This window comes from Macaca fascicularis, chromosome 12 (genome assembly GCF_037993035.2).
Source record: "Macaca fascicularis isolate 582-1 chromosome 12, T2T-MFA8v1.1".
Lineage (NCBI taxonomy): Eukaryota > Metazoa > Chordata > Mammalia > Primates > Cercopithecidae > Macaca > Macaca fascicularis.
Window position 1 is genome coordinate 97,582,556 of NC_088386.1, and position 21,519 is coordinate 97,604,074.

Sequence of the window (21,519 nt, forward strand, 5' to 3'; positions counted from 1 at the left end):
CTCATTTTAATATTCTCCACTATGGTGAGAATTTCTACAAATTGTAGGAGGCTACTCCTTTCCTTCAGCCTCATCCTACAAACTCCTCACATCAATCCACTGCTAATGGCCACCATCACAGGCTATTACAGAAGCAGATTCCAAGTGTTCAAAGGCAAAATAAACAATGATGTTAAAATAAAATAAGCAAAAACTAAGACAAAACAGACACATTCACTAATATCTACAAGTCATTACTAGTAAACAAGTTGGAACAGCAGAAAATTATGCAATGGCTTAAAAATATTAGAGATTCATTTTGGCCAAAACTAAGAAATTAATTTCATGCCTCTAGGCTGTACAGAAAGCACCAGTTCTTAACAAGACATGGTTGTCTTCACATTGTACGGCACGTTATGTACAGTTTTGAGATGTTACATAAATATACAGGTTGAGTATCATTTATCCAAAACGCTTGGGAGCAGAGGGATTTTGGATTTCAGGTCCAGGTTTTGGAATATTTGCCTTATACTTACTGACTGAGCATCCCAAATCTGAAATGTTCCAATGAGCATTTCCTTTGAGCATCATCACATCAGTGCTCAGAAAGTTCTGGATTTTGGATCATTTTAGATGTCAGATTTTTTAATGTGGGATGCTCACCCTGGACTTTTTGTACTAGATACTAGCTAGTCTTTCTGAGGTGAGATTTGTTTAAAAAGCAAATCAGCTTCTTCTCCAAAAAAAACATCAAATGGCAGATGATGCCAGTGCAGCGGGAGGGCCTGGAGGCCTCAGGGAACCTGGGATGGGGAACCACAGCGACTTCCTTGGAGGCTTGGGCAGCAGCATCTGGGGCCAGGGTCAGGGCCACAGAGCTCAAAGAGGCAAGGCCGAGGATAAGGAATGGACACCCACCACTAAGCTGCGCTGCCTGGTCAAGGACATGAAGATCAAGTCCCTGGTGGAAATCTATCTCTTCTCCCTGCCCATCAAGGAGTCTGAGATCATTGACTTTTTCCTGGGGACCTCTCTCAAGGATGAGGTTTTGAAGGTTACGCCGGTGCAGAAACAGACATGCACCGGCCAACACACCAGGTTCCAGGTGTTTGTTGCCACTGGGGACTACAATGGCCACTTGCTCCAAGGAGGTGGCCACTGCCATCCAAGGGACTATCATCCTGGCCAAGCTCTCCACTGTCCCTGTGCATAGATGCTACTGGGGGAACAAGATCAGCAAGCACCATGTGGTCCCTTACAAGGTGACAGGCTGCTGTGGTTCTGTGCTGGTGCGCCTCATCCCTGCACCCAGAGGCACTGGCATCCTCCTAGCCCTGGTGCCCAAGAAGCTGCTGATGATGGCCAGTATCAATGACTGCTACTCCTCAGCCAGGGTCTGCACTGCCACCCTGGCCAACTTCACCAAGCCCACCTATGATGCCATCTCCAAGACCTACAGCTAACTGGCCCCCAACCTCTGGAAGGAGACTGTATTCACCAAGTCTCCCTCTCAGGAATTCACTGGCCACCTTGTCAAGACCCACACCAGAGTCTCTGGGCAGAGGACCCAGGCTCCAGCTGTGGCTACAACACAGGGTTTTTATACAAGAAAAATAAAGTGAATTAAGCCTAAAAAATATTTAAAATAAAAAGCAAATCATAACAGAACAAAGCAAAAAAGCAAATGAACCTGTCAGCAGAATAACCAGCTAGCTTTAGAATTAATGAAGACACCAGTGAGTTGGGTATATAAATAACTTATGTATATCCAGGTATGCTACCAAGTCTTAATTTTACTGTAGTATTGTGGGAATTTGGGAGCAGGTGCACATAATCTACGCTGGCTAAAAATTCAGTGAAACAAAGACTTGGCTATGGGTTTTGAAAAATACTGAACCAAGCCCACTATCCTTTCTTTTCCATATGACCAGAGACTTATGATTTTTTTTTAATTAATGAAGAAATAAGCATTATTTTTTTCTCATAAGGCAGCAATTGAGTTGATGATGAAAACATGCAAACTTTATCTCTGACCTATTATACATGGTCACGTATACACTCAAGTTAACTCATCACATCTATATAAGTAAGGACTCAATAGTGGCTAGAGGGAAGATATATGCATTTATTAGGAAATGTAGAGTCTGGATCAAGATGAGAAAATAAGCTCACTGGTTAAGTTCTTTTAAACTTTGTTTCCTAATACAACAATATACTTGAAAAAGCTCACCAAGTCTTTCAATTAACATTATTGCACTAGAAAGAGCAATACTGCAAACAAACGGATATTCAGATTCCCCTCCTTAAAAAAACAAAAACCAAAAACTGGAGCATATAAAAAATAGTGAAACAGGCCAGGCGCGGTGGCTCATGCCTGTAATCCCAGCACTTTGGGAGGCCGAGGCAGGCAAATCACAAGGTCAGGAGTTTCAGACCAGCCTGGTCAATATGGTGAAACCCCGTCTCTACTAAAAATACAAAAAAAAAATTAGCTGGGCGTGCTGGCGCTCGCCTGTAGCCCCAGCTGCTCAGGAGGCTGAGGCAGAAGAATCGCTTAAACCTGGGAGGCAGAGGTTGCAGTGAGCCGAGATTGTGCCACCACACTCCAGCCAGGGCAACAGAGCAAGACTCCGTCTCAAAAAAAAAAAAAAAAAAAAGTGAATCAATGAAGTATCTTCATGAATTATGAGCTAATGGTCATATTTAACAGAGATGGAGAACCTTGAAAATTTCTAGCACTCAACCATTTCCTCAGCTGAAAAAGATAGCACTGGAGATCTGTATGCAATTTCAAACACACGCTTGTATTAGATGTTTTTTTTGGTAACTGTGTCACACTAATACCAGGACACTGCTTAAACAATGATAGGCTATGTAAATATTTTTGAAAAGTTTTCCTTCAGTTGTCCTAGCCTTGAAGGTATGATTCTAAAGATACCATGTTTATAGTTGAATAACTTTTTTTTTTGAGACAGGATCTTACTTTGTCACCTAGGCTAGAGTGCAGTGGCATAATCACAGTTCACTGCATGCAGCTTTGGTCTCCCAGACTCAAGCTATCCTCCTGCCTCAGACTCTGAAGTATCTGGAACTACAGGTGTGTGCCTCCATGCCTGGCTTATTTTTAAAATATTTCCTGTAGAGACACGGTCTCCCTATGTTGCCCAGGCTGATCTTGAGCCCCTGGGCTCAAGGGATCCTTCTGCCTTGGCCTCCCAAAGTGTTGGGATTACAGGTGTGGGCAATTGTGCCCAGCCGGTTTCACTATCTTAATGAAAATATTCCAAATATATTATTGAAAACAATAGAATTCCACTTATATTTGCTTGAGAACTACATATTTTAAATTTCACAGGACAGGTATTGAATCTAGTTCACATTTTTAAAGTAAGATTGTTTTTAAAGTCCTGAATCATATAATAACATTATAATAAAACTGATATAAGACAAACTAAAAAGAAATCCATGTTTATCCCATACAACCACCAGGACCAGACTTAATCCTTGTTTCCTAGAATTTGTCTTCCTTTAGTTCCTAGAAAGAAAATACCAAATCATTATTTAATATCTCAATAAATGCTTGCACAGCAGAAATGTATAAATTAGTGAAGTAGATGGCAATCGGTGCCCAAATCAAATCTGCCGAGTTGATAAAGCACCATTAAGATTAAAGGTAACTCTAAAATTATAGCACGTTTCTGTAATAGACTCATAGATTTTATAATATGTCTTGTGAATTGCTATTTATGTCTGAAAAAAAAAATTATACTGCGAAAGTTTAGCCAAGTGGCTTTAAAAGCCAGCTTTGAAATCAGACTGAGTTCCAGTCCTGACTCTGACACTTCAATAGCTGTGTGTGCTTGGGAAAATGTAATCTCCCTGACTTTCAGTTTCCTTATCTGTGAATAATAATAGAAGCCACCTCACAAGGTAGTAGTGCAGATTCAGTGAGATAACACATGGAAAGGGCTTAGTATAGTATCTGGCACACAACTGCTTAACAAACATTAGCTATTATTAGCATTATTATTCTGATAGACTTAATGAACAAAAGTTATAGCAAAAGAGTCTCTGAATAGGTGACCTTTTAAAAGTTAATTTTTCATTTATTTATTACTATAAAATTTTAAAACAATAGTTCTCCCGTTTATTCTAGTTAACGGTATATTTTAAATTTAAAAACTAATCTGATTTCTGATAAGGGAGTAAGAATATATCTTGAAAACAGAAAGAGTTCATTAAGAAACCCTAGGCCAGGCGCAGTGGTTCATCCCTGTAATTCCAGAACTTTCGGAGGTCGAGGCAGGTGGATCACCTGAGGTCAGGAGTTCAAGACCAGCCTGGCCAACATGGTGAAACCCCATCGCCACTAAAAATACAAAAAAAAAAAAATTAGGTGTGGTGGCGGGCGCCTGCAGTCCTAGCTACTTGGGAGGCTGAGGCAGGAGAATGGCGTGAACCTGGGAGGCAGAGCTTGCAGTGAGCCGAGATTGTGCCACTGCACTCCAGCCTGGGTGACAGAACGAGACTCCGTCTCAAAAAAAAAAAAAATAGCTGGTGTGGTGGTGGGCCCATGTAACCCCAGCTACTTGGGAGGCTGAGGCCTCGCTTGAACCTGGGAGGCAGAGGTTGCGGTGAGCCGAGATCGCGCCATTGTACTCCAGCCTGGGCGACAAGAGCAAAACTCCGTCTCAAAAAAATAAAAAAAAGAACCCCTAGTATCCAATTATTCCCATACCTGACTTTCCACATTCAGGCATTTGTTAGCATTGCAGTTCGTATTTGTTAAGCCATTCTCTTAATTACCTTCAGTCAGAAGAACTCCATGTTTCACTCCGAGGGCTGCCTGCAAAACAGTCTTTCCTCCCCAGCCTGCCAATCTCTCTGGTGTTATGGGAAAGGATCCTGCCTGCCAGATATGGACCAGGCCTCTTTCTTTGGATCCTTCTGCCTCTGTTGAGCTACAAACATCAAGAAACATAGCTTAATTGTTTCTACAATTCAGAACGGTATCCTTTGTTCTTAATACTTTTCATGATTGTACCTTTTACTAGCACATGGATGACTGGGTCAGATAGCTGAATTAGCACCTATTTTATGCTTTGGTTATGCTCATAGGAGCCAAAGTAAAACAACTATTTATGTAAAAGACTAAAGGATGTGGGACATGGTCGCTCACACCTGTAATCCAGCACTTTGGGAGGCCGAGGCAGGCAGATCACAAGGTCAGGAGCTCAAGACCAGCCTGGCTACTATGGTGAAACCCCATCTCTAGTAAAAATAAAATTAAAAAAAATTAGCCGGGCATGGTGGCATGTGCCTATAGTCCCAGCTACTCAGGAGGCTAAGGCAGGAGAAGCGCTTGAACCCGGGAGGCGGAGGCTGCAGTGAGCCAAGATCGTGCCACTGCACTCCAGCCTGGATGACAGAGCGAGACTCCGTCTCAAAAAAAAAAAAAAAGACTGAAGGACACTCTAAACCCACAAATTACTTTTCTCCATCTAAGAAGCAAACAAAACTTGGGCTATTTTTAGAAGTTTTAGCATTTGGTAGCATAAAATTCCAAGATTCTAACTTCTCAATATATTCACTCCTTGTTTAGATATTAAAGCTACAACATGCCCAAGTTGAAGTCTTATCATAAAATTTTATAGTAAGTAAAAAGTACTTGATGAGAACAATATGAGATACAGGAATTCATTTCACTTTATGTTGAGTTTAAGTGTAGAATTGCTATTTAAACTTTTAGGAATCAAGTTTGTAATAGATATCAGTAAAATCCTTCATGCTTTGTTCAAGTTCTAGCTAAAGAATCCTACACATCTGATGATTTTGGTTTAAAGAATACAAAACACACAGCTGCACAGTAATGACCATATCCTAACTGCCCTCTTCTAAGAAAAGGCCGTGTTAAGATATGTGCCACCACTGGTAATACATTTTTTCAGTTTCTTTTTTCTAGAACACTGATGCCAAAATTTTAATGAGGCACAGAAACTCTTTTGAATAGCTAGGAATTTCTCTACGTTTGCTATATAATATTCCCTTAAATGATAACTGGACATAACCATGGTTCTATAGGAGGAACACTACACATTTAACCTTCCTTTTAGATATCTTCCATAACTAGTTCTTTAAGGATGGAAGATGATTAAGATTAGCAAGGCTACTTCTAAAAACCTGAAATTATTTGTGAGGGAAAAATGGCTACAAGCACTTTAAAATGATTAAATGAAGACATTTAGTGCTTCTTACAAAGCTTACAACTAACTAGCCTTCTTTAAAATTTGTTTTATCTTTACCAATCAACTAACTACAAATGTCACTATTCCCACTTAACAACCATCAACAAGAAAATTAAAACGAAGAGAAGCTACACATATGTGAAGCTGTTTGCTATGTTTTCCTAGGAGGATAAGAGAAAAGGAAGAAATGGTTTTACCTTCTCTTCTTTGAGTCCATCGGTCAGTGGGAACACTCCATCACCAAATCATTCCTTCTTTACAGAAAGTCTATCAAGACCTAAACAGTACAATACAAGTAAGGAAAAGAGCAGTAAAAGAATATGTTACCCCTTCAGACATTAAAAAAAAAAAAAAACAAAACAAACAAACAAAAAAAACTGCCCTCTAACAAGTGCACATTCACTAGGAAATAAATATGCAGTAAAACTATTTAAACTATTTCATATCTTGCCTGCCAAAGTCAAACATAGGCTGAGCCTGCCCACTAAACTTATAAAAATGCCCGTTGACTGTCAAATGTAATGTCAAAGGAAAAGACTACCCACAATTAAGCTGTACTCTTTCAGGCAATAGATTTTGTTTTTTATTACAAAGAAAAAAGTTCAATCTGAAAATCAATATGTTAAGTACAAAAAGTACATATACATTAAGGTTACTTTTTAAATGCTGTATCTGGAAAGCATGAAGACTTAAATACCAATTAACTCAGATTTTCTAAAATCTCTTCAGTAATGTATCTGATTCAAGTAGTTTTAATTTATACTTTTCAGTAATGCACAAAAAATTATGTCATTAAAATAGGAAGTTTTCCACTTATTGGAAGGAGGAACATTTTCCCCAAATCACCTTCAATTCAGACCAACATGCCTCGTAACTCAAACGCTTGAAAGAAAGAAGTCTGAACTTTAAATCAGCTGTTTTAAAATCCACCTTTAATAGAAAATAGCTACATGAAAATCATGGTTACAAATATCATAACCCATCAGTTTAGAAACTCAATATTTAATAAAATAAGAGATAGAAAAATAAACAGAAATGCTGAGTGCATTTCAACTCAAAAAACCACATTTGTAAGGGTAACAAAACACATGAAAACAAAAGCACTTAGGTCTTATTTGTGTAAACCATAAAAATATTGGGGCCAAATTTGTGGTTTTTCTGCAAAAGGATATGGAATGGTCACTGTGTTCTGGAAACAGCCCATACTGGCAGGAGTGATCTACAGTCCATCTGTTTCCTCCAGGTTGCCTGTGAATTCTTACCATTTCCCATCTGTACATCTGAAGAAAATTACTTTCTACCTAATGCTTATTTTAGAAAGATTATGAATCATTCAAAGTTGGAAGATGGATACTATGTTAACAAGAGATATATCTGAATAAATTTAATAAATGCTATTCACTTAATAAATACAATTAAGTGCTACTATGCTTTGCCCATGATAGTAATTAGCCTTTTGTAAAATGCACAGTTCATGGTGTACAGAGAAATTCTGCCACCAGATCTAATCTGTGCTTATCTATCACAGATCATGGAGTTACTATGCCCTTGATTAAATTTCAACAATATGTAGCGGAAGCCAGAGAATTATTCTACGAGGATGTGGAAGCACACAAGCACACTTTACTTCACACAACTGGCACACTATATGTAAACGGAATTTTGTCCTACTGACTAACAATCAAAAATGTCGAGAATTTTTTGATAAAATGAATCAAGTCAACCTTTATTCTCTCTTAGTGCCAGATTTTTTAGTACAGTTTTCTTAAAGTTGGTTATACCTTACTCAATATTATTTATCACCACCACTCATTTTTTTAACCTAAATGGAATTAAAACTCTACAAACTGTTTTTACAACTTTCTTTTCTTACTTACATATAGGGCAGCCCAAATAATGGTCTCCAAAGGTGTCCAGGTCCTAATGCCCAGAACTTGTGACTCTGTTAGCTTGCATGATACTAATCAACTCTCCTTCAGATAGAAAGATTATCCTGGTTATCCAGGTGGACCCAATGTAACCATAAACATCCTTAAAACTGCAAGAGGGAGGCAGGAGGAGAATCAAAGAGACATGATGATGGAGGCAGGGTCAGAGGTGATGCTACACTGCTGACTGAACATGGGAGAAGGCAGCCATGAGCCAAGGAATGCGGTGACAGGTAGCAGCTGAAAAGGCAAGGAAAATGATTCTTTCCTAGAGTGTCCAGAAAAAAGCAGCCATGCAGACACCTTGACTTTAGGCTACAAGACCTGTGTCAGACTTTCAGCCTACAGAACTTGAAGGTAATATATTTGTGTTATTTTAAGCCACTAAGTTCGCAACAATTTGTTGCAGCTGCAGTAGAAAACTAACATACTATTTCATAGACATCTTTTTATATCAGTATTTACAGATCTCTCTCTCTCTCTTTTTTTTTTTTTTAATAAGACGGAGTTTTGCTCTTGTCACCCAGGCTGGAGTGCAATGGCGCGATCTCAGCTCACTGCAACCTCCACCTCCCAGGTTCAAGCAATTCTCCTGCCACAGCCTCCCAAGTAGCTGGGATTACAGGCACCTGCCATTACACCCGGCTAATTTTTATATTTTTAGTAGAGACAGAATTTCACCATGTTGGCCAGGCTGGTCTCGAACTCCTGACCTCAGGTGATCCACCTGCCTTGGCCTCCCAAAGTGCTGGGATTACAGGCATGAGCCACCTTAAGCCACCATGCCCAGCCCCTATCTCATTTTGTTTTAATGGTGTTTAATATGTTTGACATCTTCCAACAAGATATGTCTGCCTGAAACTCAAACAGGGCAATGAAGAAAAGAAAACTGATTGCTGAGGAAACATAACTAAAAAGGAATATTGCAACTAAATGTAGGGAGCTTATGTTATTAAAGTTTTATCCTCACATACTTAAGTAAGGGTGGTATTTACCAACTCTATTTAATCTAACATTCTTTCTCAATTATGTATCCATCCAGGAAAAGAAAGTAAATGAAAAACTTTTGTCTTTCTAATATTTTTATGATTGTCTCTCCAGGAAATCTATTAAGACTCACCTCAACCAGTCAAATAGCATTCAAATTTCTGTATGTTGTTTCATTGCTTTAACATTTTAAGTTTTTATAAAATTGCCTAATCATAAGACTTCCTCTGGGGATATTTCTTCCAGAGGAGCTTTAAGGTCTCTACATTCTTTAAGAGGGGCAAGATCCTTATACTCTGCTGCTTTTCTTCTGTTACAGTAACTTTCCTGCATAGACCTGTTAATCAGCTCTGATAAAGAAGCCATGTGATGCTGCATAAACAGCATTTACTGTGGGACCCTCTCTTACCTTGCGTGGCTTCCCTACAGATAAATGGCATCTCCATAAAATGAGTAAACCAGACATCAGCCTTCTGAGCCACAGGACACAGCTAGATCCACTTTAAAGTATACCACTCTATCCTTCAAATTATCATCTCCTTCACAGTGATATGTAAAGTAATTAAACCCCAGGTGGCCCTTTAAACAAAGAGCAAACCTGGCTTCTCAATAAACTGATGCCACTTTTAGACTCTACTGGATACACACCCTTCTGTCACATCTAACAGAGAAATAAGTTGTCTTGTATAAGCCAAGGATATCATTTTAACACCATGTCCTGGAAGTGCCCTTAACAACAACAACAACAAAAATCTAGTCTAGATGTCCCAACTATTGTTAGAAAGATGAGCTACAACCATCTACAGGTCTACAATACCTTAACCAGAAATCTATAGCTCTGAAAATTAAGTTTTTTCAATAATGCCTTTGGTGGCAAAATCTAATCTGACCTGAATTCATCTGACAGCAAAATCTGACCTGAACTAATACGAGGTTATTTATCACTTTTATCCCTTTAGTGTGAATATTCATACATTGTGTTGTAGAAATATCAATATGAATATAATAAGGCAGCACTACAGATCCTATAGGAAGTGTTATGTAATATATGGCTTATGCATCTTATTCTAAAGAACAAAACATAAATCTGAATTCCAAAATGCATCTTGCCCCAAGGGTTTTGAATAAAGGACCAGGAATCTATATTCAAAAACAACTACTATCATTTTTTAGTAGAAGTCTCAAAACTTTTAACTATTTTATACTTAACTTGGTTTCTTTTATGTACTTTGAACATTTATTAACTATTTTAAACTTAACTTGGTTTCTTTTATGTACTTTGAACATTTATTTCATTTTAGAGAGTACACTGGAGAGTTGCATTGCTTCCAGTGGGACAGTCCACTGATGCTTTCATGCTTTTTTTGTTTTGTTTTGTTTTTGTTTCTTCTTCATTTTTGAGACAGTCTTGCACTGTCGCCCAGGCTGGAGTGCAATGGCGCGATCTCAGTTCACTGCAACCTTCGCCTCTGGGGTTCACATGATTCTCCTGCCTCAGTCTCCCGAGTAGCTGGTGGCGCACACCACCACACTTGGATAATTTTTTGTATTTTTAGTAGAGACGGGGTTTCACTATGTTGCCCAGATGGTCTTGAACTCCTGACCTTGTGATCTGCCCACCTTAGCCTCCCAAAGTGGTGGGATTACAGGTGTGAGCCAATGCGACTGGCCAATGATCTATTTTAATGACGATGATTTACATTTGTTTCAAAAGTTTTAAGCCAATTTTATGGTGAACACTCATGGAGCACCAAAATGATTTTTTGCAAGGAATATCCAGCCTGCGAATACTCAGTCGACTCATCTTTTCAATGGAGGAAGGAAGCCTGGATTCTTAAGTTTCATACAATGCTGCTAATTTGGTGAAGAAGAGGTGAATAAATGAGAGATGCTCTGGAGGCAGAGCAACTAGTACTCGGTGATTAGACAAAGGTGGGGGATCAAGGAGAAGGAGGTATCAGAAATGTTCTCTGGTTCTGCCTCAAACAGCTGTGTGTTGGTGGCTCCATTTCCTGAAATGGGCAAGAGTGAGGGAGATGGGACTCTGAAGCCAAGATAAGATTCTGGTAGGATAAAATTTATTTTTAAGTTCAAGATGTCTGTGAGAAACCCAAGAGTACATATCAAGTAAGCAGTTAGAATATATGAGCACGGAATTCAAGAGAAAAATCTCAGCTGCTGCTAAACTTGGGAGGGCATATGGATAATGTTTAAAAACAAGACAATGGATAATGCCATTGGGGTATATGGAAAGACAAAGGAAAGCACAGGGTCAAGCTTTAAGGAGCTCCTGCGCCTGGAAGTTGGATAGGATGAGGACTGGACAAAGAGGACTGAGATTGAGAAGTGGTCTGCTATGGGCACATGAAAACAAAGGAAAGCACTTCAGGGAGGACGTCAATTAGGTCAAGGCAGCTGGGGTCTTGTAGGAGAACTAAAGTGTCCATTGGATTTGCCAACACAGGTAACTGCTGAGCATGGCCACAACCTCAGTGGTTTGTTTGGGCACTGAAAACCAGATTGAAGTACGCTGAATATAAATGGGAGGTGACAATGTGGAAATATCTTTATTTTCAAAGGGTGATCCTTTTGAAAAATGTTGAAATGGCAAACAAAGAAATGGAGTGGTAGCTGGAGGGGAATGTGAAAATGAAGGGTTTTCTTTTGCTGGGGGGACAAGAGGAAGCTGAACATGTCTGCACGACAAAGACTGTGATCCTGGATAGAAGGATGATGAGGACAGTGGGCAGAGCCAAAGTCCTAGACAATGTGAAGGAGGATGCCATCCAGAATACATGTGGAGGGATGTCTGTTTGTTTGTTTGTTTGTTTTCCATTAGAAGAAAGGTCTACGTTTTTGAAAGAAGCGAGATCACAGGTACTGATATAAGCAGAACTCTAAATTTTGTGGTGGGAGGATAAGGGTTCCATATGATGGTACCTGTGAGTGACGAGGACTTCACAGTATGCATGTTGTAGAGTCTAATCTCCCTCCTGGCTCTACTCATTGTTTCTTTATTTTATCCCACCCTGCTATACATTTTTGTAAGCTGCTTTAAATCCTTTTGGGAACAAGGCAGGATATAAATAAAAACTTTAAATGTGGTACAGAAATGTGTTGAGTCTATTATCCCAAATGCAAAGAGAAAGTTAAGTCATGCAGGATCCTACATATTCATCTCTACTAAACTATTTTCTGGATAAAGTCTTTTTGGCTTAAATCGGTGAAAGGTAAATTTGTGAGTCATAAGTATAATAACTTTCAAATGCTTAAATTTCAACCACTGAAACCACATGCATTTTTTTTTTCATCTACTATGTTCCAGGTACTATGCTAGTCTGAAATTTCCATGAGAGCAGAGTGACAAATATCGTATTCTCTAGTACATCCCACCAGCTTAGTTCTGACGTATAACAGGTACTCAATAAATATCTGTAAATACATGAGTTTCTGCCCTTAAGAAATTTCCATACTAGTATGTTCTCTTTCTCACTAGAATAATGGCTCTCTATAGAGTTACACAGTACCTTAAGGCATAAGAAAGCTAATTTACATTAGCAAAGCTGGGCCTTCCTAGTCTTATTCTCCTGTCTCAAATACTGGTTTAAAATAGCAAAACAACAGTAATAATTGTAGTTATAAGAGTAATGTCAATCAGTGATTAGAATGACAAGACATTCAGATAGAAAGGCAATAAAAATAATAGGGAAGTAAACTGTATCATAATGCCCTGAACGAATATAGACATAGAGTGACCGGTGACTTGGATACAAAATTACCATAGATTTCATGTAGCCATTAACACTTCCTTTTAAAAGTCTGAGTTGGGTACATTTTATTACAATGTAGTAGTGACAAGAGATTTGGATACAAAATTACCAGCAATTTCATATAGCCATTAACACCTCCTTTTTAAAATCTGAGTTGGTTACATATTATTACAATGTAGTAAACCAGAGTTTATACTTTGAATGCAGTAAACAATAACAGAGTCTGGTATTTTACACTTGGTAAATGCTTAATAAATAATTTGCTTTTAGAGGCTAGGTCAACATTTACAAGTGGATTATGGTAACCTTTGACTCAAACATGTGACTTACAAATAATCTATACACCACCAACAACTGCTACTTCCTGGATACCCTGCCACTGAAGCCTTCACCAACCACTGTGGAAGGTTGAGGAAAACCTGCCTTGCACTGAAGCCTTGGCCAACCAACCACCAAGAAGGCCACTTGGAACCCCACACCTCTCAGCCTTAACTGCTGCACAGAAAGCATTGCCTGATACCAGTATGGGAGCCAATGAGCCTTTAAATCTTGACTCAGAGTGAGGGAATTCAGTAAATTAAGGCATTGGATATATTCAATAGACTGGCCTAGAAAGCTACTTATTAGTTATAATTTTGTTACTAATAGGATATGCACTAAGTCACTGATTCAAAATATATTTTAAGCTCCTGGAGGTCAGAGACTACGACTTATTCATTGGTATACTCTTGTACCCATAATAATCATTCTGAACAAGCTGGTTACATTTAAGCGAGTGCTTGAGTGAAAGATACAGCCCCGATTTTCAGTTCCAATCCACAGACTTCCACGCTATAGATTTCTAGTGCCTGTAATAAAATTCAGTATCAGATACAAAAGAAAAAACTGTCTTCTCCTAATAGAAACTCTCATATATAATTTGCTAAAGGTATATCCTAACGATGAAATTACTTTTATCTCATGTCACTTTAAAAAGGGTTAAACAACTCAGAGAAGTGTTCCTTTCTCCCTTTCTCCTTATACACAGACAGCTTTTGGTGCAATGAGAAACAGGAAGATTTTACAGTCCTTTTTTAATGCCTTGCTAATTTCATGCTGAAACTTACTGAAACTACACTCTCTTGGTTATGAGGATCCTCTAAACGGGAAATTATCCACGGTGGAGGGGGTGAAAGTGTGTAAACATGGTACAATAATTTCCCAGCAATGCCCACTTAGCTCTTTTTTGTACCCACTCTATATTATTAAACACATTTTTCAGGATTATTAAATAATCCCACGATGCATTGTGATGAATATTATAATACTAACAACTGAATTTCAAATTCCCAGGTACTGCCACTATTTGTGCCTGTTATTACATGGTACAGTGAATGTCCTGGTAAGTCCTGATACAAACTACTTATTCTCTTAATATTTGCAACTACTCTCTTATTAAAATGGCCACAATTTTTTAAAGGCAATATTAGATTTACAGTTCAAAGTATGATGACTTCTTTTACTAACTGATAACACTTAGTGCTTAGGATCATTCAGGGGCCACATAACCAAACAGGAAATATACACACTAAAAAATATCACTCTGGTGATACAAGTTTCACTTACTTCAATAGTGCTAGTAGCAGGTATTCTTTATTAGAAATGAAAATATTGTTTAACTCACAAGTTTAGATACTGAGGTTACATGAGGGATCAGCTACTAAATGTTTTATTCATTAGTCAACAATTTAACACACTGTCATCAGGTTACTTAGTAATATCTACAGAGACAATTATTTTCTTTGAGCAATAACTAGGATACTTGCACTCAAGGTATAAACTCAAGGTAACTACATTGTAGTAAAATGTAACCAAGCTAAGCTTTGTAAAGTGTTAATGTTAATACTACACAAATCTGTAGTAATTTTGTATCTGAGTCACTCTATGTCCAAATTCCTTTCAGGGCCTTATTATACAACTTGCTCCCCTATACTTCCAGAGTTCATGATTGGTATATGCCTACATTTCCCAGGCATCTCTAGAATGTTAATGCCCCTGCAGGCTTCATGTCCTGAAGAAAGCATTTTCCCAGGAGCACAAACAGCAAAGCAAAACTGACCAAATAATTGGTCTGTCTCCTCTCCTTAGAAAGGCTTTACACAGTGGAGCTGCACTGACACATTCCTTTCTTATTGCAGGGAGAGAAGAGTTATTTTTCCACAGTCTCCTAATTTGAGGGTACAAAGTAAAATAAAGCAAGCATATTGGGAAACAGCCCTGATTATAAATAAAAATGTTAAAGTGCTAGTTTCACAAACTATCTTAACTATACATAAAACTGTAAAAATAAATAACAAATATATGTACTCATCATCCAGTTTTAACACATATTAATATATTTTCATATTGGCGTCCACTCTTTCTTTAAAATACAAGAAAAAATAAGTAACAGAGGTGAAGAAGCTCCACTCAGAATTAGTTACTATTTCTAAAGTTAATGTATCCCATTCCCACATTTTTATATTTACGTTTATGTACTTTCATTAGATATACACATATCAATAAATAATGCATGCTATGATGTTGCTTTTAAAGTGTACATAAATGCGTCTTACTGTATAAATCCTTTAGCATTTTGCTTTTTTCATCTAGTATTACATACTTGAGATGCATATATGTTGGTAAGTATAGATCTAGCTCATTCATTTTTATGAGAAGATAGTATTGAATTGCATGAATAAACCAGTTTATCCATTTCCCTACTAATCTTTACAGTTGGATTGCTCTACTTTATTGCTCTTTTAAAGAGCTGCTATAATCATCCTTGTTATATGTTTGCTTAGGCAATTGCCCCAAGTTTCTTAAGATCTTGGCTCGACAAAAATTTAGGCTGTGGGAAAAAAAAAAATCCTGGAGTGAATGTTAGCCCACCCGAATGCTATTATTGGGTCTAAACCACTCCCTTCCTAACAGGGAGGCCATGTGAACTGAAGAACTGTGTGATGACTCAAAAGAAAAATATTTAAAATGTGATAATTAAGGGAAACATGAGATGATCAATTTGTGGAATTAATGAGACGAAAGCTGATCTTCTCTCTGGACATAATTCATTAGCAGCTAAGCGAACCTCTGCCAACAAACCCCAGTCTTTTTCTCATAGGTGTTGAGAAAACCATAAATTTTCTTCAAATTTAAAAGAAATATACGATAGCTCCAAAAACTACTATCTCACCAATTTAAATATTTTTCCCTCTACCCACCTGGATCAATCAGTTCAGCTACATGCAGGCAAACATCAAGACACAAGCTATAAGCTAAAGAAAGTACCATCACATATACAGAGGAATAAGAGATAGGGAAAGGAAAATTAAATGCAATACTAAAAAGAAGCCAGAAATTGTTGCTATTTTATTGGTGATTACCTAACATTTTCTTAAGGACTGACACCCTACAAAACAGAGTACTTTCTTATTACTGATAACAAAATTGTTTGGGCATCAATGAAGGGTTAAGAGACAAAAATCTGTTAAAATTCTATCAGGAAAATTCATATCCCGAATACACTTGAAATACGTGGTAGATTTAATTCCACCAAGTTATAAAAAGAGCTAAATGATTTAAAAGTCACATATCCTCACAGCATGCCTCTGAGTGAGAAAGGTACCTCACGCACCCAAAGCAGGCCTTCTTTTACACAAGCTTAAAAATCACCACTCTGCCTTTCTTCCTAGTTTTTCAACTCATACTTTACCTAGTCTCACATTAATACATAATTGTAGATTTTTACAAGTCAGTCACATTTTTGAGATTATCATTAGAATGGACCCAGCAGCTACTGCTTTAAACCCACATTTTTCATGAAAAGGTAGGAGATACCACCTAATTACAAAAACACTACATCAAGACTCATTGAAGTTCTTAGCATACCCTTTGTCTTTAACAGTCAAAGTGCCCAAAGTAAGTGTTTCAAATGACAGCCCAAATTCTGAAAAACTGAAATTTGGAGAGAAGGGATTCCTGTTTATATTGTATACATTTAAAAAATAAATGGCTCACATAATGCCACTCAAGTTTTGTTCTTTTTCCCAGAATTACCTGTTTGGTATTTCATTTTTCTGGATCATTTTCAAATTTTAACACTGTTAAACAGTTTTGACGTTTTCTTGCTATAATTATGAATTTTAAATCTGCCAATACTGGTCATAGTTTAGAAGCTAATAAACTCGAACCAAGTATGGATTCTGTCAGTATCTTTTTCACATTAAAATGTCCTTATGGAATACCAAAATTACTACGGAACAACTTGAAATCATATTTTATAGCTACTTCCTTAAAATATTCAGTTCCCTTCCCCATCACTTAGGAAAAGAGTCCGTTTGGATCATGATGTAGTGGGAGGAATTAATTATAAAAATAGCTAATATGTATTGAATACTTACCATAAAACAGGCACTGTAATAAATATGATACATGAACCATTACATGTAAAGGTACTGTCATCAGGAAAACATTGTTATCCCCAATTTAGAGACAAGAGAACTGAGGCAGAGAGATTAAATAACTTGCCCAAAGTCAAAGATGTTAATGGATGTGACTCTGGGCATGTTCAGATGCAAAGCCTAGAATCTTAACCACTATGTTTATGTTATTAAGGTCAAAACACTGCAGTTTACTGCAAAAACAAATTTTTCACTGCTTTAAATTATTCATTAACTCAAAGGTCAAGCGGTCACTCCAAATCATATGATAAATGGGGGGAAAATGTGGGACTAATAGATTTGCTGAAGTTTCGTACCTGCTCAGAATAAACATATCACACAATTTTATTCCGTACAGCCAAATATAAGGGTAACTGAGTAAAGATCTTCATTTGGGTACAGCAGTCAGTTCCTTCTCCACCCTAAACCAGAAAGAAAGCACGGTACTCGGATATGCCACTTCAACTAGAGTGTTTTTCCTCTTCCACCATCAAAGCCCTAAGCAATAGTACGATTCTACCCGTCTACTGCTGCCTGTCTTCAAAGCAGTCCTGTTACCCGAGGACCAACACCAGCGTCAAGGACCTGTGTTATTTTCCTGGCTTCGCTTCTCAAAATAACTTATCTTCTCCTCTTGATAAATCACTTGATACGCTCAAAGACTTGCCTAAACTACTAATTCTTATTATCAAAGCCATTTTCTTTCTCCGTAACCGCCTTTTCAAGCAACCCTTCGTCCACTCTTCAACGCGATTTGCACCCTGTGGCAAGGCCGCCAGGGACAATCAGCTGGGTTCCCGGCCACGGACCGCAGTTTATCAGCTCAGCGACTAGTGTGGGCGTTCAACAAATTCTCATGAATGAATAGCTGGAAGGCAGCGTGGGTGGAGGCGGGAAGAGGGGGGCTGAAAGAATTTCACGCGGCTGAGACCACTGCAGCGGAGCCCAGTCTGGGGAGGGAGAGACCGTGGCAAGTGGGAGAATCTGGGGCCGAGGCAGGGGCCGCCTCGGGTGCTGCTGGACCGGCAGGCACAGTCGATTGCACGCAGAGCCGGGAAGATGCGGGCGCCGTCTCCGCAGGCCCCCGCAGCGCGCTCTCAGGCCTCGACCACAGCCTCTGCCTAGCTCCCTGTCCCCGGTCTTCCGCATACAAGGGGTCGCAGCTGATAAGCCCTCCTTAGCCAATAGCCAACCCGGGACCCGCGCTCGCTCACCTGAAGCTCCACCGGCAGCACGGCGCTCTGCATCCGGCGCGATCCTGGCAACCCCGTGGGTCCGCGGGATCAGCTGATTCATGGGGGGCGGGGCCTCCGGACAGGGCGGGACTGCAGGGCGACTAGCGAAGGTAAACGCGGGCGCGGAGGGGCTCTTGGAATCCGAGCTCCTGGGAATTGCTCTTGGGAGACTGTCGACGGCGTCTGTTGGGGGACAAAATTACTGAGAATGCGTTAGGCACTGCAGGCTATGTACTTGGGAGCACAGCCCCTCCCTTAGGTTAGGGCGGAGCTATCAGTCCTGGGATGTGCTTTGACGATGACGTAGAATAGAGTCGTCCAAGCCTAGCTACCCGAGCGCTTCCATGGTAACAGGCGGTGGTGAGAGTGGTTGGGAGCAGCAGTCGTTTGTTACCACCTCAAACTGCAAGGGCCGGAAGTATGCAAGTAAAAAGGCTGAAATATTTTCAAACTGCCTTTATGGACTGTACCCTAACGGTGGTCGCTGTTCCCGCCCCCGCGAATGACGTCATCGCCTCGCGGCCCTGTTGTGCCGTTGTATCCGCAATGTGTAAACTTACAGGTTAGTTGCAACCCCAAAAGATGGGTTGGGATAGGAGAAAATGAATTGCCTCTCCAATGATTCCCGTAGGACTCCCCAATATGCAATCAGTAAAATCAGTTTTCTTGTCCCGCGCAGTTTCATAACACTGTTTGTCGCAGCCACAGTCCCACCCCACCTAGCCTGCACTCCCAAGTCCTCCCATGATTTTATGATTTTCCAGAGCCACCACTCACGTCGCACAGTGGGTGCAAACCTTCTGCTGCTAGGCATTGTGCCATCGCTGGACCTGCAAACCTGCAAATATTTAGACCATCAACGACAGATGTGTAGTCAGGTTCTGAAACTCCTGTATCATACTCACCAACACCCTCAACTCAATTTCCTCCCTGATCCTTCGCCCACCTGCAAAACTGTTAGTCTGCAACAGTTCACCCAACCTTGCTCACTCCTGGATCGGTGCAGAAAATCACACACCCCTGAGAATTGGCACCACTGCGAACCAAAAGTGTCCAACTTCGGTCGGGACTTCCACATACGACTACGCAATATTGCTGAGCCTAAAACAGTCACGTTTACACATTGCTACTCAGATTATCTCGTATTCCCCTCCCCTACTGTTCCCAGCCCTCACACTCTTCTAACCTCTTATTGAACTCTACTCACCCGCTTTGGTAAAAATAAAAATAAAAAGCTTTGTTTCTTACATCTCTGAGGAAAGTGATTTTTTTTTCTGATGGTGAAATTCACCATCAGAAGTGAATTTCCTTAAATCTCAAATTCCACCAGCCACTACCACAAAACCTACCTGCAACCAGTTTTGTTTTGTTTTGTTTTGTTTAGATGGAGTCTCTTGATCTGTCGCCCAGACTGGAGTGCAGTGGCGCGATCTCGGCTCACTGCAACCTCCGCCTCCCAGGTTCAAGCGATTCTCCTGCCTCAGCCTCCCGAGTAGCTGGGATTACAGGTGCCCGCCACTACGTCCGGCTAATTTTTGTGTTTGTAGTAGAGATGGGGTTTCACCATGTTGGCCAGGCTGGTCTCGAACTCCTGATCTCAAGTGATCCACCCGCTTCGGCCTCCCAAGGTGCTGGGATTACAGGGCGAGGCACCGAGCCCGGCTCCTTTTCACGGAGTCCTTTTCTTCTCCCTCTTTCTTCTTAGAAGAGGTGTTCTGTCCTCTCAAGGTTAATGTCTCCACCTGAACTCAGTATCCTTCCAATCTACCCAAAGGAAAGACTTTATTCTGTTGATGAAAAAAGACAAACTTTGTAAAATATTTGAAGAGGTTAAATATACTCTGATCAAAACATGAGTAACCATGGCCTGGGACACAGCCTCAAGAAGTCCTGAGAACATGTGCCCAAGGTGGTTGGGTTACAGCTTAGTTTTATACATTTTAGAGAGACAGAAGTTATAGGCAAAGACATAGATCAATGCATGTAAAAGGCGGGGGTGGTGCTCACAGATCATAGGTGGATTCAGAGACTTTATGATTGGTTGAAAAAGCTAAGCTTTTCCTAAAGAGTTGAAGTTAGCAGAAAGAAATGTTTGAGTTAAAATGAGGGGGATTGTGGAAGCCAAGGTTCTTGTTATGTAGATGAAGCTTCCAGGTAGCATATGTTATAGGACCTTAAAATGTGTCAGACTCTTGGTTAAATCTCTCCTGGATCAGGAAAAGACCTGAAAAAGGAAAGGGATTCTGTACAAAATGCAGATTCCCCCCAAAAGAGACAGCTTTGCAGGGTCATTTCAAAATATGTCAAAGAAATATATTTTGGGGTAAAATATTTTTATTTTCTTCAGGGTCCACTGTCTTGTAATGCTATACCATAGTCAGATTGGAGTTGGATAATCTTATTGCTACAGGAGTCTGTTTTGTCAGTCTTACGATCTTTATTTTCATTTTATGAAAATGGTTTAGACCAGTTTAATGCTGGTCTAAACTCCAAAGGGAGGGAGTATAATGAGGTATGTCCAATCTGCCTTCCCATCATGGCCTTAACTAGTTTTTGAGGTTTTCTTTAGGATCCCCTTGGCCACAGAGGGTGGAGGGAGATCTATTCAGTTGGTTGGGGAGCTGAGAATTTCATTTTTTATTTACATTTCCATTACTTATCCCTTCTCCTTCATGTATTTTCAACCTCTGCCTCTCTTCTTATTCCTATATACTTACAATGTGTAAACCTGCTACCTATCTCATCTTTAATTTTTTTACTTTCTGCCTTCTTTCCTTTGCAACTTAATTTTCTACTTCTACTTTCTGACTTCCCAGTCTTCCTCACCCTTTCCTTAAGTCTACTGAAATCAACAGTCATCTTCTCATTTTGTAATCTAATGGTGCTATCATAGAATGGAAGCATTCTATGCAACAATC

The 21,519-nt window shown here is 39.5% G+C and overlaps 1 protein-coding gene across 6 annotated transcripts in view; it reads right to left on the minus strand.

Annotated features, from left to right (window-relative positions):
• The window catches only part of ALS2 (alsin Rho guanine nucleotide exchange factor ALS2), an 81,930-nt gene extending 63,287 nt beyond the window's left edge, over positions 1-18,643 (minus strand). For 3 of the 6 annotated variants that reach the window (XR_012421373.1, XM_065525883.1, XM_005573952.4), the window contains exons 1-4: positions 18,581-18,643; positions 17,684-17,788; positions 6,422-6,501; positions 4,786-4,940 (exon numbers count right to left, since the gene is read on the minus strand). Coding sequence is in view for 4 of the 6 variants with exons in the window: in XM_065525883.1 (XP_065381955.1) it covers positions 4,786-4,940; positions 6,422-6,441 (175 nt within the window). In the remaining 2 variants the exon portion in view is untranslated. The remainder of the gene's footprint in view (positions 1-4,785; positions 4,941-6,421; positions 6,502-17,683; positions 17,789-18,580) is intronic. The other 3 variants (XR_012421374.1, XM_045367462.2, XM_005573951.4) reach the window with 1 other exon arrangement.
• Positions 18,644-21,519: the final 2,876 nt, after the last annotated feature.